The following is a 17885-nucleotide window of genomic DNA, read 5'->3' on the forward strand; positions in this document are numbered from 1 at the left end:
CAGGTAAATTAAAATCACCCATAACCACCACATCATTTTTATTACTCATAATCCTGATATCATCATATAGCATTCTGCTTTCCTCTACAGCTACATTAGGTGCTCTATAACAAACCCCGACAATTAGGCCATTTGAATCTTTAGCATCAAGTTTTATCCATAAAGCTTCTGAATTTTAATTTTTATCAGTGAGATCCCTTGCCTGCAAGTTTTCTTTTACGTATACTGCAACACCACCTCCCTTCTTGCCTATCCGGTCTCTACGGAACAACGTATAACCATCCATATTATATTCATCACCATCATTGTCACTCATCCATGTTTCAGTTATTCCTATAATGTCGTAATTGTCTGAAGAAATTAAAGCCTCTAAGTCATTAATTTTGTTTCTAATACTCCTAGCATTCAAATACAGACCACTAATGGTAGGCCTTTTACAGTGTCTACTTTTAATATTTATTTGGGCTTTCCGTCTCTCCCCACATAAATTCTTAACTGACCTCCCTCCCTGCACATCTACCTGTATATTGACGCACAGAGGTAATGATTTAGGCTACTGGCGCTATATAGAGAATAAAATTAAATAAAATTAAATATTTTAATTTATTAAAATAGGGGGGGGGGGTTATTTTAATATTTTGTGACTAGGAAATACAGTATATAAGTTTTGTGTTTCAGATTTCACTAGAAAATAAAGGCATGGTGGTATTTCATAAAGACAGATCAGCCTGGCAAGTTGACTTAACTTAATTTTACTTCTAACTTGATCTTAAGTTCTGTTCCAAAGCAAGTTTAAAGGCTCCACCTGTGACTAGACTAGACCTTTCGCAACTGACATTTTAACTTACTGCAAATCCCTTTATGTCCAAAAGGTTCCAAGAACTATGGAACAAACAAAGCCATGGGAAACTAACTGATATGATAAACCACATATACCCAAAGCTGTCTGTCAACAACACACTTTTCTTTGTATTACATCATTGTTCGATAATCTTTTTCACAGACTTAAGCTACATTTTTAGCACAATATTGTTTCATTTCAGAACATTAACACAAGCTAGGAGTGAGTACAGCTGTAACTCTTCCTACCTCCTGTCCTGGTAGCCCGCAGATCCCCCTATCGCCTTTCTGCCCACTGACTGAGCTGTTCCCCTGGAAGGTATATATGTGCAGTTACACCAGCATGTCCTCTACACATACATACATGTATTCTTATTAGGATTACATTAGAAAACATAGTAGAAGTTTGGTATATTTGAGTATAGAATTATATGTATTACTAATTTTCTAAATAAAAGCCCTTTTATATTATGCAAACTACAACATAGAAACAAAACACCTTATTTGGTTGACAAATAAATAATTTGGCATTTCAATTGTGTACATTATTTTAATTAATTTCAATATATTTTGACATTCCTATTCAGATATTTTCTTTCATCTAATAATTTTCATATTTCAATGAAAGGGTAATGCATTTAAATTTAAAAAACATACCCACATCTCACCCAGACATCATAATTAAAAAAACATGCCCACATCTCACCCAGACATCATAATTATCACATTCTGTAATGACGGACACTCACAGTTTTTCCTTTTTTCCCAGACAAGCCGGCTATACCTCTGTCTCCCTGAAAGTGATACAATAGTACAAGTTACTTGATGAAATAAGCTGTTTGAAAAAGAAACACGTATAAGTAGGTAAAGCAGAGCTTGGCCACACTTTGTCCCCTTTCTTGAAGTATTCTTCTGGTGTTTCCACAGTCTCAAATGGTCCTGGAGGACCTTCTTCCCCTTGCTCTCCCTGACCAAGGCAACATATGTACACAAAAGTCACAGTGAAGCATGCATATTGAGCACCTCTACACAGTAACACACATAAGCTGTGTTGGCAATATCCACTCACCAATTATATATTCCACTGTATAAGGAGTTGGCTATATAGGGAGTAGTGCTGTTCAAATTCTCAACTGTAAATTTCATTCACTATATAGTAGACTAGAAAAAATCAGTGTGAGGCACCAAAACTTAGTGTACAGAAACTGTACCCTACATTGGTCAACTTACACAACCACACATTCCGACCTGTCACATAAGTGTTAGAACCATTTTTGAGAAACTTTACTGTAACTATTGACTGCTGTTAAATAGCTTGCTTATTAAATACTTGCACGTGAGATATAACAACAGTGCGAGTGCCACTGCTGCTGTAAAAACAAAGTTATTTTGATGTATTTGACTGCTTTACATGGGAAATGTGAATTCACAATTAATAGAGTATATTTAAGATTAGTATAAAACATCATTGTTACAACCGTCATGGTTGTGTAGGTGGATACAGTACAGTCAAGTATGTTACAAATAAAGTTAAGTGTACACAATTCTTTTATTTCAACATTATGAAGGCATATCAAAAAGACATACCTAAAAATAGCAATGTTGGTGTCCATGTTTGCATTCACTTATGCGACAGAGATAACAATTATGAATGTCCGGCACATAGTTATGTAGCAGCATAATATCCACCTCATATCCAAAATGTATCAACCGCTGTCTGTCCCTGTCCACTAGTGAGTGTTCTCTGTAGCAAACACTATATAGTGAGTGAGTGACTGACTGAACAAATGGACATTTTGTACACAGCTATAGAGAGCCTGTACATAAGATCAGAGCCCTGATTCCATGCCGCATTGCTCACCTGGTCACCTTTCGGTCCAGGTAATGATCTTCCAGTTTCTCCCTACGCATAAGTACACACAGGGAAAAGACAATAACATACAGGCAGGCAAGAACTCAGGAAAACACATCCATGAGTACACAAAACCTTTATAACAGTTCTTAGCTTAAAAAAACACAGTAGCACAATCTACAACAAAAACTTGGGTGTGCATGCTGAGTCAAAGCGAGCATACTCACGGGTGTGCCCCTTAGTCCGGGCAAACCAGGATACCCCTAGAATGCAGAAGGAAGCACAGTCAGAAGAACCATAGACTGGTTTGTGAGAATGTTTTTGGAAAAACATCTTACTGCATCCCCCAGGAGGGCCCACCACCCACAAGGGGAATGTCAGTGGTTCGGTGCTTTGTGGATCGGGTGCCGGTCAAGGGAGACCCTGGCTGTCTGATCCCTGGCTGACAAAACTGGCTTTCGGGACATGGAATGTCACCTCTCTGGTGGGGAAGGAGCCTGAGCTTGAGCGTGAGGTTGAGAGATATCGACTAGATATAGTCGGGCTCACCTCAACATATAGCGTGGGTTCTGAAACCAATCTCCTGGAGAGGGGCTGGACACTCTTTTCTTCTGGAGTTGCGGCGGGTGAGCGACGCCGGGCTGGGGTGGCCCCACAGCTCGGTGCATTAACAATGGAGTTTACCCCGGTGAACGAGAGGGCTATTTCCCTGCGCCTTCGGGTCGGGGATAGGTCTCTGACTGTCATCTGCGCTTATGCGCCGAATGTCAGTTCAGAGTACCTGGCCTTCTTGGATTCCCTTAGTGGTATGCTGGTTGGCGTGCCAGGAGGGGATTCCATCATTTTGCTGGGGGACATCAATGCTCACGTGGGCAATGACAGTATGACCTGGAAGGGGGTGATTGGGAAGAACGGCCTACCTGATCTGAACCCGAGTGGTGTTCTGTTATAGGACTTCTGTGCAATGCATGGTTTGTCCATAACGAACACCATGTTCGAGCATAAGGGCATCCATAAGTGGACATGGTACGAGCATGCCCGGGGCTACAGGTCGATGATCGTTTTTATAATCGTATCATCTCATCTGCGGCCTTCCATCTTGGACACTCGGGTAAAGAGAGGGGCAGACCTGTCAACTGACTTTCGGCCAGCCTCAAAAAGGTTCTGGCAAACCATCCGGAATATCAGGAGGGGGAAGCAGCTCCTGGTTCCTACTATTTATAGTGGGGAGGGGGTACTGTTGACCTCACCTGGGGACATCACCCGGAGGTGGAAGGAATACTTTGAGGACCTCCTCAACCCTGCGTCAGATACCCATCACTGGGGCTGAGGTGGCCAGGGTGGTTAAAGAGCTATGTGGTCTGCCAATCCAAATGGAACACACCAAAACTGCCCGAAATGGGTTGACAGAGACATTTCAGGGATTTTGAGTCATTCTGCGCTGCAGATAGGTTAATTGCGTTAAGATCCACCCAGAATACCTAAAGGCTAGGGATGTTGTGGGGCTGTTGTGACTTACACACCTTCTCAACAGTGCGGGGAGGTCAGGGACAGTGCCACTGGATTGGCAGACCGGGGTGGTGGTCCCCTTATTTAAGAAGGGGGACCGGAGGGTGTGTTCCAACTACAGGGGGATCACAATTCTCAACCTTCTTGGGAAAGTCTATTCCGGGGTACTGGAGAGGAGGGTGAGATCGATAGTCGAGGAATAATGCGGTTTTCGTCCTGGCCGTGGAACAATGGACCAGCTTTATACCCTTGCAAGGGTACTGGAGGGGGCCTGGGAGTTTGCCTATCCAGTCTATATGTGTTTTGTGGATTTGGAAAAGGCTTACGACCGGGTTCCCCGAGGTGCTCTGTGGGGGGTGCTTCTGGAGTATGGGGTCCGGGGTCCACTGTCGTGGGCAATTCGGTCCCTGTATGAACGGAGCAGAAGCTTGGTCCGCATTGCCGGTAATAAGTTGGACGTGTTCCCAGTGCGGGTTGGGCTCCGCCAGGGCTTCCCATTGTCATCGGTCCTGTTTATAATATTTATGGACAGGATTTCTAGGCGCAGCCAGGGTGTTGAGGGTGTCCAGTTTGGTGTCCTCAGAAGAGCCTCGCTGCTTTTTGCAGACGATATCGTCCTGTTGGCTTCATCTGCTGGGGATCTCCAGCGTGCTCTGGGGCGGTTTGCAGCCGAGTGCGAAGCGGCGGGGATGAGGATTAGCACCTCCAAGTCCGAGACCATGGTTCTCAGCCGGTGGATTGCCCTCTTCAGATCAGGGAAGACGTACTGCCTCAAGTGGAGGAGTTCAAGTATCTCGGGGTCTTGTTCACGAGTGAGGGTAGGTGAGATCGGGAGCTGGATAGACGAATTGGAGCGGCGTCTACAGTTTTGCAGGCGCTTAACCGGTTCGTTGTGGCTAAGAAAGAACTGAGCCGAAAAGCAAAGCTCTTGATCTATTGGTCCATCTTCGTCCCTACCCTCACCTATGGACATGAGCCATGGGTAATGACCGAAAGAATGAGATTGTGAATACAGGCAGCCAAAATGAAGTTTCTCCACAGGGTGTCTGGGCTCTCCCTTAAGGATAGGGTGAGAAGTTCGGATATCCGGGAGGGCCTCAGAGTAGAACTACTGCTTCTTCACGTTGAAAGGAGCCAGTTGAGGTGGCTTGGACACCTGGTGCGGATGCCTCCTGCGCGGCTACCCGGAGAGGTTTTCCGTGCATGTCCTACAGGGAGGAGGCCCCGGGGCAGACCCAGGACTCGCTGGAGGGATGATATCTCTTAGCTGGCCTTAGAATGCCTCGGCGTCCTCCCCGAGAAGCTGGTAGAGGTAGCTGGGGAGAGGGAGGTCTGGGTATCTCTCCTGAAGCTGCTACCCCCGTGACCTGAACCCCGGACAAGCGGCAGATAATGGATGGATGGATGGATCTTACTGCATCTCCGTTAGCACCACGGGGTCCCACGAGGCCACATTTCCCACAACTTCCAGTCATTCCCTGGGAAAAAAAATATATAGTGACAGCTTACTGTACAAAGCAAATGCACTGACCATAGTATAACCTTAAAAATATTGTGTTATGCATGCTATACAATGGAACCATGCTAGCTATCATAGAGTAGGAGGAAAGGGGCACATGTTGATCACTGTATGTTGCTGCACCCACCACACAACGAACCACCTCAGGGATGAGAACCTGAGTGCAGCTCTGCAGTGGGTGATACCTCAGCAATACAGTAGTCCAAATGGACCAGTGTGAGTTTTTTTCCAGTGGCTGGACTACCAATCCTGCCACTAACCTCCAAATTTCCCTGCAAGTTGGAAAATGGATAGGGTTGAAAGGGTGAACACAGTCCGTATATTATCAACAGGGTTGAGGTAAAAAGAAGCTCGCTGCTCAGCCTGCTGTGTTTAAGTACCCATGTGTGTCGATTAGTCGAATAGCTTATCATCAATACATAATTCTGAACTCAAATGATTTTTTAATAATACAGTTTATTTTGAGTGAATTTGTTTCTTGTTTTTGCATGTCATGCAATTACATCACATTTACCTATAGGTATAATTTGAAAGGATATTTAATATTGATATGTTGATATTTCTTAATAAAAAAAAGAAGTATTTAATGGGGTGTCCTAATTTTTTCACATGACTGTACATTTTTTACCCTGCATGTATAATTTTGACCCTGAGATCAAAAACCAACAATAAATTAAAACAAATTTGTGATTTTTTTTTTTATAACATTGTATAATCATTCTGCCACAGAAAAAGAACAGCCAAAAACTGCCATGACTGCCTCTGATTAGTGTATGTAAACTTTTGACCACAACTGTATTAATAAAATAGAAATAATGAAGGTATCTTATTGACTGTAGTTGTTAGACTGACAAACCTCTTAGTATCCAGTGTTTCTCCTAGATTTACAGCTTTTTTTTGGGGGGGGGCAGACATACACAGACAGGATTCATGGTGTTCACATGTTTCTTTTAATGACAGCAGTCAATATAACAACTGAACTAAACATCAGAACATTTTTTTTATTATATATATAATATAATACTGTCAAACGATTAAAATTTTTAATCAGATTAATCATGGGGTTGCTGTGGATTAATTTCGATTAATCACAATTAAATATCATTCATTTTTAATCTATATTGATCGCATTTCATTTTGCATGAGAAAACAGTCAAGAAAAGGGAATATATATGTACTTAAGTTTTTTGAACATCTTGAACACGAGTCGGATGCATTCCATCTGCCACAGAAGTGCAATACCATGGACCCATATGAAAAAGCAAGATTTTTTGTTTAGCCGGACAACTTGTCGGATTTTAGGTACCTCAGTTTAAATGGTCTTTATCTTCGTTCACTCACAATTAGCCCGAACTACCGTAAATCTAACAAATAGCCCGGTTAATTGCCATTGTTAGCAATATCAGTTGATAAGACATTATGTGCGGTGCTTTACGTATAAAACTCCGTAGCAACTCGTCCACAGATAAGTTGGACGGTATAGTGTGTGCGACCGATTTAATGAGCCACAAATGAGAAGTAGTGCTTAAACAGTATAAAACTACAATTTTCCCTTCTGTTGATAAATGGCGCAGCCATCTTGGATTCTGAACTCGGGATCCTCTGTGCTGCTCCGAGATATTTCGCATGCCGTCACTTCCGGCTTCAAAATTCGGAATCCGACTCAAATGGAACACACCAAAACTGCCCGAAATGGGTTGACAGAGACATTTCAGGGATTTTGAGTCATTCTGCGCTGCAGATAGGTTAATTGCGTTAAGAATTTTAATCAGATGAATCATAATGATGGATTAAATCCACGTTAACCCATTAATTTTGACAGCCCTAATATAATATATAATTATTCGTCATTTCGGGCATGTCAAACCAGATGGAGGTCCCAGGGTAATTATATATATAATTTTCCGACGCGTGTTCTCTGTCCACTGGTGGGAGTGTGCTCACCTGTGAGTGTGCACACGTGTCTGTGCCATGCGTCATGCGAGATACAGAGATCAGAGGAGTATTGTAAACACGTGACCTTGTAGAGATATGTTTACACTAGCTGAATACATATATTTCGACAATAAAAATACATTTAGACAATAAAACACAGTAACAGTAATTATTATTATAAAATAAAATACATTTAAAAATAAAGATTTCTTATTATTTTAATATTAATAATAAATTAGCATTAAATTGCAGACTTCAGACTTAGTTGCTGTTGGTCTAAATGACTTCAACTATGTTAACCATGCAGTTCAGGCTCTGAAGTCTATCTGTAAACTGTTTATATCTGTGTTAAGCTCAGGTGAATTTTATCTTGGGAGACCCCCCCCCACTCACTCAGTGAATTTTATTAAAGGGACCCCCTCTCACCTAAGTGTTATGCCCTCTGGCGCTCAGCCCAGCAAAATAATAAACAATAAACCCCATTCTGTTTTGTTTGACTGCCGTGTCCACGTCCTTCTTCCTGCTATACACATGTGCTTGAGTGTGTATCTGTATTACACTATGGTTAAACCTATTTTTATTGACTGCATGTATTGTAAATTTAGTCAACTGAATCTGAAGTAGATTTGGTTACCAAAATATTCAGTAACTTTCGTTGACTAAAACTACACTAAAATAAAAAATAAAATAAAATAAAAATAAAATCAAGTAAACAGATTATGCAGTTTGCTGAGTCTGCACCCCCTCAGAATATGGTGCCCTAAGAGGCAATCCATGTCACCTATAGGATTGACTTGCCCTGTCCTTAAATGACACGAGCAACATCCACCATAATACTTACAGGCAAACCAGGTTTCCCAGGAACCCCAATGTCCCCCTGAAAAACACAGAGAGAAGTGATTTAATTCCTAATCGATCATTCAATCCATCTATTTTCTGAAACCACTTGTATCCAGGGTCTGGGTGGTCCAGAAGATATGGGCACAAGACAGGGAACAGCCCAGGATGGGGCACAGACCCATCACAGGGCACACTCACACAGGGACACCTGTGGGCAACTCCAATTAACCTCACCATTTTATGAACTATGGGAGGAATCTGGAGTACCTGCAGGAAACCCTGTGATGACCCAGGGAGAACATGCACACACACAAAATCTTGGTGTATACTTGAACCCTGATCCAACAGGTTTCAGGCAACAGTGCTAACCAAAGAGCCACCACCAATCACTTAGTCTATTACATAAAAGTTTCATTTGTATAATTATAATGATATTAGGGATATTTAAAAGGGTCTTTTTCAAAATGGGGTCATTTTGAATGGCTAAGTATAATAGGCAGGGATTGACATAACTTGTACACAAGTACGCAGTCACCTTTAAAAGCGATACATGCGGCAATCAATTGTTGTAACAGCATGAATGCGTATGTATTTTATGTGCATTTGTGCCAATATGACAAGAAATTATTGAGCTTTTTAACCTTTATATGCTAATTCGTATTTCATTTGCGGTATAGAGGTTAAAATGCACTGTAATTTCTTGTCATATCGGAGCAAATGCGTATAAAATACGTATGTATTTGCACTGTTACATTAATTGATTGCCACACATATCGCTTTTAAAGGTGAATGCGTACTTGCTTACCAGTTATGTCAATCCCTGATAATAGGGTAATTTCAAATTATAATCGGTACTTACACGAGGGCCAGGCAAATTCAGAGGTTTATAGACATAATCCCCCTTCTGTCCTTTTGTTCCTTTCAAACCCTAAATATCCAGAAAAGAATGTCAGCAAATTCACCAAAAACCAGAGGTATGTTTTTGTTATTCGGTTATTTAGTCATTTAGCCATAAACATTATATATAATGTACATATGAATAATATCTGTCAGTGTGGCATTTACATGACTTTTGCAGGCATGCATTTCTTCCCACACTACTAAAGCATACAAATAGATGAATCAGTGTCTCTGAATTGCCCATTGTAAGTGTTCCCTCTGACAGAATGACATTACTTGCTGCCAATCTCAGGGATAGGCTATGACCCTGCATTTGGATAAGCACTTATGAAAAGTTGGAGCAGTCAGGGGTGCAGTTCTAACAAATCACCTGTTTTGACAGGTGGGCAGCTCAGTAAGAAGCACTGTTGCATTACACCCCCTGGGCTGGGGGGTTTGTAGCCTGCCCCTACTCACCGCATGTGGAGAGTTTCAATATTCTCGCCCTGTTGTGTGGCTTTTGGTGGTTTTCCAGTATTTTCCTGCTGTCCATAACATATGCATAGGTGAACTATCATCACTAAATTGCCCTGTGACCCTGTGGCACTTCAATGTGCACCCTGTCCTGTGCACTTCTTTATGTCTGCTGGTTCAAGAATTGGCCTAGTAAACATCTCACCTGTTGCCCACAGATCCCTTGATGCCCTTGTTCTCCAGGGAGACCCTGATCACCTTTTGGTCCCGCACAGCCATCTAGCCCAGGACAGCCTGGAGGTCCTTCAACACCAGGATGACCCTTGTGCATGACAAAAACCAAGCAATTAAACATGTGTAGGCATAAATACATAATGCAAAACTTAAAAATGAAAATGACTTGAGGAAAAAAAGAACAGAAAATTAGATTGCAATGAACTTCTATATTCCATTATCACAGTGTAATTACTCCCCAGAAACCACTTAGATTTTGGAAGATATTTCCATTACAGTGGTACCTCAGTTCTCAAACTCATTAGAACTCGAATTTCTTAAAAGTCGAACCAACCAGTTCGAAAAAAAAATGACCTAGAACTCAATCTGGATCTCAGAAGTCGAACCGTGAACGCCGACCTAAGATAACTTGTACGCGCTGGGAAATGAGTCATGCGGCATGTCTCTCAGCGGAAACAAAGGGTAACGCTTCAGTCTCAGCCTCGCATTCGCTGTGATAGCATCGTGCATGTTTACACTAGCTGAATACATATAGTTAGTGTCACGATCCGCTCCGTTCGATCCCGATGTGTGCCACGCCCACCTCGTTACCTCGTGTTCAGCCCTGATTGTGATCACCTGAGTCCTGTTATGTCTAGCTTGTCTTTTGTATTTAGTCCTCGTCTGAGTCAGTCTTCCCCAGATCCGTCATTGTATTGTTATGCGTTTCGTGAGTGTCTGCCTTCCAAGTCTGATTAAACCCTGTTTACCCGGTCATCTGGCTTCTCTCGCCTGCTTCCCTACTCGCCCGCCCACCAGTCGTAACAGTTAGGCAGTAAAAATACATTTAGAAATTGATTGATAGTAACAGTAATTATTATATAATAAAATACATTTTTAAATAAAGATTTCTTATTAATTATTATTAATTATTTTAATATCATTAACAATAAACCATTAATACATTTAATTATAATAATATTGTCGTGCCGAGCAGGGACGGAACGGAGACAAAGGTGCAGACGTCAGGGTACCGGGGAATACGGAGTTTAATTACAGGTAAGGCAGGCAAAACGCAGACAGACAATACAATGACCGGACTGGGGAAACAAACTGAAATGCGGACTAAATACAGAGGACTGATGACAAAAACCAGAAACAGCTGATCACACGGGGATTCCACACGGGGTTAACGAGGGGGCGTGGCACACGGAAGGAGCGGACAATCGGGGCAGGACACATTGGGCCTCATTCACCAATATTTTCTTAAGAATTCTCTTAAATTTGTTCCTACTAAATTTTTTAAGAACAACCTACGTCGGATTCATGACGTGTTCTTAAGTAGCAGAATTGTTTGCACCTTTGTTCTTAAGAATGGTGAATCCCACATCTTCGTAACTGAAAGCGCGTGCCAATTTGTCCAAATTAGCATAGGGAAATGCCCTGCAATTTCCCATAAAAGGGCATGAGACTGTTGGGCCGTGCGCAAGGAATGGCGAAGAGACACGCAGGCTGAGTCGCTTGTCACGAAGAGGAAAAAAAACTTCAGTAATGCTGAAGTAGAAGTATTAATATAGTAAAATCCAGTGGTGGAGGAAGTACTGAAGCTTAGTACTTAAGTAAAAGTACAAATATTGTGCAAAATATGCACTCAAGTAAAAGTAGAAGTGCTACATCAACAATCTTACTTAAGTGAAAGTACTAAGTACTTACTTTTAAATTTACTTTAAAGTATTTTTTTAAGTAAAAGTACTCACCAATGGTTTACCTCGACGTCTCGGGTGTGCCATTTTGTAAAAGAATAGTAGATATACTGACTTACGCCTCTACCGATGTCATTGCTCGTAATAATTACAAGGAACTATACAGTATATATGTATTGGAAAGTTTGGTGTGCTTATTGTGCGTGCACTCTGCAATACTGTCTGTACCCTAACTTAGAATTATGTGGATGACAAGTTATCTACTAGGTATCACCCACTAATATACCATTAAGATAAACCATGTTGAATGGGTCCATGTTGAATGTCTCATCTTCTTGAAATCAAGCCAGTCTACCAGCTCGTGCTGCTAATTGACGCACGCTCTGCCATCATTGGAGCTAATAAAGCCACCTGATTGGTAGGAAATGGCAAGCAACGGCAGAATGCAATAGGCTAACTATTTTTTCATGCAAGCCTTTAACGAATTTGTGTTCATGAAATGTAACGACTAACGGCATAAATTGTAGAAATGTAGTGGAGTAGAAAGTACAGATAATTGCCGCAAAATGTAATGGAGTAAAATAAAAAGTATGCATTATTATTTTTACTTAAGTAAAGTACAGATATGTAAAAATGTACTTAAGTACAGTAACAAAGTACAAATACTTTGTTACATTCCACCACTGGTAAAATCCCATTATAGTGGACTCGCTTATAATGGAATATCGGCTATAACAGAAGAGGTCCACTGGTCCTGGCAGTGCGCCTTTAAGAACATGCAGAAAAAGCATCAGATATAGCGGACCCGTATATAACGGAATTTCGCTTTTAAAGGACAGACAATTTGATCCCCAGAGCCGCTTTTAGCTGTAGCTATATTCGGTTATAACGGACATGCAGGCTCCGCCTACAAGGCACGTGGCGTGCCGGTGATATCCAGCGCAGATACGTAGTCGGATTATTAATAGTCACGCATCTAGTCAGGTTAAGTTGGATTACTACATGTACAACATAATAATCTATACCACAAGTGTGTCTGCTGGGGTGTGGCATGAGTAAATGGTGTCCTGTAGTTGTGTTTTGGGCATACAGCAACTCTGGATATAACGGACTTTGGATATAACGGACTGTTTTGCCAGGTCCCTTGAAGTCCGTTATAACTGGATTTTACTGTACAGGAGGTACATGCAAATAAACACATGTTATTTAGTAGCGTAACCAGTGGATATAAAGCCCTCAAGAACTCTGTTACATGGAAAGATATCACCTTCTCTGTGAATGCTGTTTGCCAAATAAATTAAAATGATCTTCAAACATGTGTTCCCTTCTCAGAGCAAGATTGCCAAGCTCTTCAAGCAGTAACAGAAATGCCATTTTGATAGCAAGGCCAATGCGCAGAAACAGACCTATTTATAATCCGAATGATCGCTGTTATTACCATGAAAATAATTTTTACACTTTAAAATTCTTTTATATTTTACTTTTATGAATTATTGAAATACTATCATTTTATGAACTGTAGAGTGAACAAAACTGCTATAACCGATTATTTTGAACAAAATATCATTACTCAAATGGGCGTACGAATGGTCTTGAGTGTGCATGGATTCTGTTCTTAGCTAAAAAAAATTCAGATAAGAAAACATTGGTGAATGTCAGAATATTTGTAAAAAAGTGCATAGGTGGGGTTTGTTCGTAAGAACAGTTGGTGAATGAGACCCATTGTTTTTTTAACTTTACACATTGTTTGGATACATTTAATGTCTTACTTTACAAATTACTGTTTTGATAAATTTGCTTAGATGTGTTTAGTACAGTATATGCTCTACTTGTCTTATCCTGTTCATTTTGTGTTTAAATGCTAAAAAAACATATTTAGGTGTCATTTTTGGGGGCAGGGAACCAATAATGTATGTAAATATATATACACTGCTCAAAAAAATAGTATAGCATCGAGTCAATTTAACTTCTGGGATATTGATCTAGTCTGTTAAGTAGCAATGGGGGTTGTTAATCGGTTTTAGTTAAAGAAGTTAACAACAGGTGCACTAGAGGGGTAACAATGAGACGACCCCCAAAACAGGAGTGGTTTAACAGGTGGAGGCCACTAACATTTTTCCCTCCTCATCTTTTCTGACAGTTTTTTTCACTAATTTTGCATTCGGCTACAGTCAGTGTCACTACTTGTAGCATGAGGTGATTCCTGGACCCTACAGAGCTTGCACAGGTAGTCCAACTCCTCCAGGATGGTGCATCAATATGTGCCATTGTCAGAAGGTTTACTGTGTCTCTCAGCCCAGTCTCAAGGCCATGGAGGACATTCCAGGAGATATGCAGTTACTCTAGGAGAGATGGACAGGGCAGTAGAAGGTACTTAACCCATAAGTAGGACCAGTATCTGCTTCTTTGTGCAAGGAGGAACAGGAAGAGCACTGCCAGAGCCCTACAGAATGACCTCCAGCAGGCCACTGGTGTGCATGTCTCTGAGCAAACAATCAGAAACAGACTTCATGAGGGTGGCCTGAGGCCCCGATGTCCTCTAGTGGGCCCTGTGTTCACTGCCCAGGACCGTGGAGCTCGATGGGCATTTGCCATAGAATACCAGAATTTGCAGGTCCACCACTGGCGCCCTGTGCTTTTCACAGATGAGAGCAGGTTCACCCTGAGCACATGTGAGAAGTGAAAGGGTCTGGAGAAGCTGTGGAGAACATTATGCTACCTGTGACATTATTCAGCAAGACCATTTTGGTGGTGGGTCAGTGATGGTCTGGGGTGGCATATCCATGGAGGGACACACAGACCTCTACAGGCTAGACAACGACACCTTGACTGCCATTAGGTATCAGGATGAAATCCTTGGACCCATTGTCAGACCATACGCTTGTGCAGTGGGTCCTGGGTTCCTCCTGGTGCATGACAATGCCCGGCCTCATGTGGTGAGAGTATGCAGGCAGTTCCTGGAGGATGAAGGAATGGATACCGTTGACTGGCCCCCATGCTCGCCTGACCTAAATCCAATGGAACACCTCTGGGGCATTATGTTTCAGTCCATACAACGCCACCAGGTTGCACTTCAGACTGTCCAGGAGCTCAGTGATGCCCTGGTTCAGATCTGGGAGGAGATCCCCCAGGACACCATCCGTCGTCTCATTAGGAGCATACCCCGACATTATCAGGCATGCCTACAAACACGTGGGGGCCATACAAACTACTGGATTGGTTGTCACTTTCATCCCAGGAATCATTTAGTACATACTTTATCTCACTACAGAAATACTACGCAGAAATACAGTACTAATTACCGTAGAAGCAAAAACCACTAGGTTAAGCAATTCAATTTTTAGCTACCGGATCATTTTTTCACTTTGATTTTTGGGGTGTCGTTGAATTCAGCCCTCTGTAGGTTTATCATTTTCATTTTCATCAAACGATGTGGCATCCTTTCGTTCCTAAAACATTACCCAGTCCATATCAATATAGCTATACAGCATGATTTTTTCCCCCATTGACATCTGATGTGTTTTCAAAGCGTTCCTTTAATTTTTTTGAGCAGTGATATATATATATATATATATATATATATATATATATATATATATATATATATATATATATATATATAAACAAGAATTGAGCTGCTGTATGGATGTCACTCTAGTATATTTTATATTTGTCACTAGAAATATTCCCCAGACCTTCTTGGCGTACGCTTGGGTAACCCTTGTGTAGAGCACTCAGATACACTATGTGGACAGTAAGCAACTGTTAGTAATATATGTGGCTCATTTAGGCACAAGCTTGAAAACTGCAGTATAAGTCATATACAGATGCTCTTCTACTAACTAACGAGTTACGTTCTGAACGGCCGTTCGTACTGTAAATTGAAATGTTCGTAAGTAGTTATTCAACATCATTTTAAGGTTATACGCAAGAACAAAGAACTGAGATGCTGGGAGTACACATGTTACGTTGCTCCACGGTGGGAGTAGCAACCAGAAGTCATACTAGACAGAATTGGCGTGCAGAACAAAATTTGATGTTGTGGACAGGAACCCCAACGAACACAATTTGTACTTACAGTCCTCTTCATTTGTATGTCTGAAAGTTCTTAAGTTGAAAGTTTGTAATTAGAGGAACATCTGTATAACTCTTCTTGAGCCATGCTATGAGATACATACACACTTAGTGTACAAGCACCTGCTACTCCTTTGAATCCAGATGAAAACTGAAACCCCTAACAGATTGCATATATTTTTACTTCACTCAGCATAGATTAAGAAAAGGAGGCAAAGGAACTGGTTATATGAGAGACAAAAAGCAAGAAATAAAGATTTAAGGGCCTTTTAAACAAGTAATGATAGTAAGTGCCAGGTACACAATGCTACTTCACAGTGTCCTGTGATCTGCAGTATTCCACAACTCAAATATCACTGAGCCCGCTCAAAATAAATGTGGGACACATGTGGAGCACCTTGTCCATGTACCATGTGACTGACTTGAAGACCAGCATTATTTGTAAGGGTAATGTTTATACACTTCGTACATACTCACCCAGATCCCTTTAAACCCAGGGAAACCAGGGAACCCCTTGTCACCCTATAAGAAAAGAGATCAGAATGCTGAAGACAGCGGGCGCACAGAATCAGCAAACATCGCTGAGACAGGAGGACAGGACAGCAATGTCCCAATTACCATCTCCCCTTTCACCCCTGACTCCCCAGGCAAACCATCTGGACCTCTATGTCCTTTCTCTCCTTGGGGTCCCAATGGGCCTTGAGGGCCAGTGGGCCCTTGAAGACCTTGCTGTCCTGGATCACCTGGCAACCCCTGGAAAAATACAGAACAATGATAGTTAAAACAACCTCAAAAATCTGTAAGAAAGCAATAAACCTCTACGAACATTACTGATTTTTATTAGGATAAATGGAGAAGATAGATTTCTTATGCTTTAAACTTTTACAAAACCTTTCAACAAACGCTGTACTGCCAAAAGTATTGGGACAACTACTTTATACACACATGAACTTTAATTAATGACATCCCATTCTTAATACATAGGTTTTAATATGGAGTTGGCACACTATATCAGCTTCAACTCTTCTGGGAAGGCTGTCTACAAGGTTTAGGAGTGTTTATGGGAATTTTTAACCATTCTTCCAGGAGAGCATTTGTGAGATCAGGCACTGATGTTGGATGAGAACGCCTGGCTCATAGTCTCCACTCTAATTCATCCCAAAGGTGGTCTATTGGGATGAGGTCAGGGCTCTGTGCAGGCCAATCAAGTTCCTCCACACCAGACTTGCTCATCCATGTCCTTTTGGACCTTGGAACAGGAAGGGGCCATTCCCAAACTGTTCCCACAAAGTTGGGAGCATGAAATTGTCCAAAATGGCTTTGAATGCTGCAGCATTAAGAGTTCCTTTCACTGGAAGGAAGGGGCCAAGGCCAACCCCAGAAAAGCAACCCCACACCATAATCCCACCTTCACCAAACTTTAAACTTGGCACAATGCAGTCAGGCAAGTACCGTTCTCCTGGCAACCACCAAACCCAGACTCCTCCATCGGATTGCCAGACAGAGAAGCATGATTTGTCACTCCAGAGAACACGTATCCACTGCTCTAGAGTCCAGTGGCGGCATGCTTTACATCACTGTATCCGATGATTTGCATTGCACTTGGTGATGTAAGACTTGGATGTAGGTGCTCAGTCATGGAAACCCATTCCATGAAGTTCTCTATGAACTGTTCTTGAGCTAATCTGAAGGCCACACAAAGTTTGGAGGTCTGTAGGGTCAGTTGCTGTTGTTTCCAATTGCCTCAATTTTGGTATAATACCACTAACAGTTGACCGTGGAATATTTAGTAGTAAGGAAATTTCACAAATGGACTTATTACACAGGTGGTATCCTATCCACCATGTTTGAATTCACTGAGCTGGTGAGAGCGACCCATTCTTTCGCAAATAGAAGCAGTCTGCATGCCTAGGTGCTTGATTTTATACACCTATGGCAATGGAAGTGATTGGAACACCTGAATACACTGATTTGGCAATATAATGTATCAGTGCGTGTCTCTACAAGAGACAGACTCAATCAATGTGGCTGTTCTTAGGCCCTGGAT

General features: G+C 41.7%; 1 protein-coding gene across 4 annotated transcripts in view; it reads right to left on the reverse strand.

Annotated features, from left to right (window-relative positions):
* The window catches only part of col4a4 (collagen, type IV, alpha 4), a 113764-nt gene that overhangs the window by 60369 nt on the left and 35510 nt on the right, over nucleotides 1–17885 (reverse strand). For all 4 annotated transcript variants that reach the window (XM_072701759.1, XM_072701758.1, XM_072701756.1 and 1 more), the window contains exons 5-15: nucleotides 16457–16591; nucleotides 16316–16360; nucleotides 10054–10170; nucleotides 9355–9423; nucleotides 8497–8532; nucleotides 5617–5679; nucleotides 2920–2955; nucleotides 2702–2743; nucleotides 1727–1807; nucleotides 1590–1634; nucleotides 1090–1152 (exon numbers count right to left, since the gene is read on the reverse strand). In XM_072701759.1, the coding sequence (XP_072557860.1) occupies nucleotides 1090–1152; nucleotides 1590–1634; nucleotides 1727–1807; nucleotides 2702–2743; nucleotides 2920–2955; nucleotides 5617–5679; nucleotides 8497–8532; nucleotides 9355–9423; nucleotides 10054–10170; nucleotides 16316–16360; nucleotides 16457–16591 (732 nt within the window). The remainder of the gene's footprint in view (nucleotides 1–1089; nucleotides 1153–1589; nucleotides 1635–1726; nucleotides 1808–2701; nucleotides 2744–2919; nucleotides 2956–5616; nucleotides 5680–8496; nucleotides 8533–9354; nucleotides 9424–10053; nucleotides 10171–16315; nucleotides 16361–16456; nucleotides 16592–17885) is intronic.

The sequence above is a fragment of the Paramormyrops kingsleyae genome, chromosome 17 (genome assembly GCF_048594095.1).
Source record: "Paramormyrops kingsleyae isolate MSU_618 chromosome 17, PKINGS_0.4, whole genome shotgun sequence".
Classification (NCBI taxonomy): domain Eukaryota; kingdom Metazoa; phylum Chordata; class Actinopteri; order Osteoglossiformes; family Mormyridae; genus Paramormyrops; species Paramormyrops kingsleyae.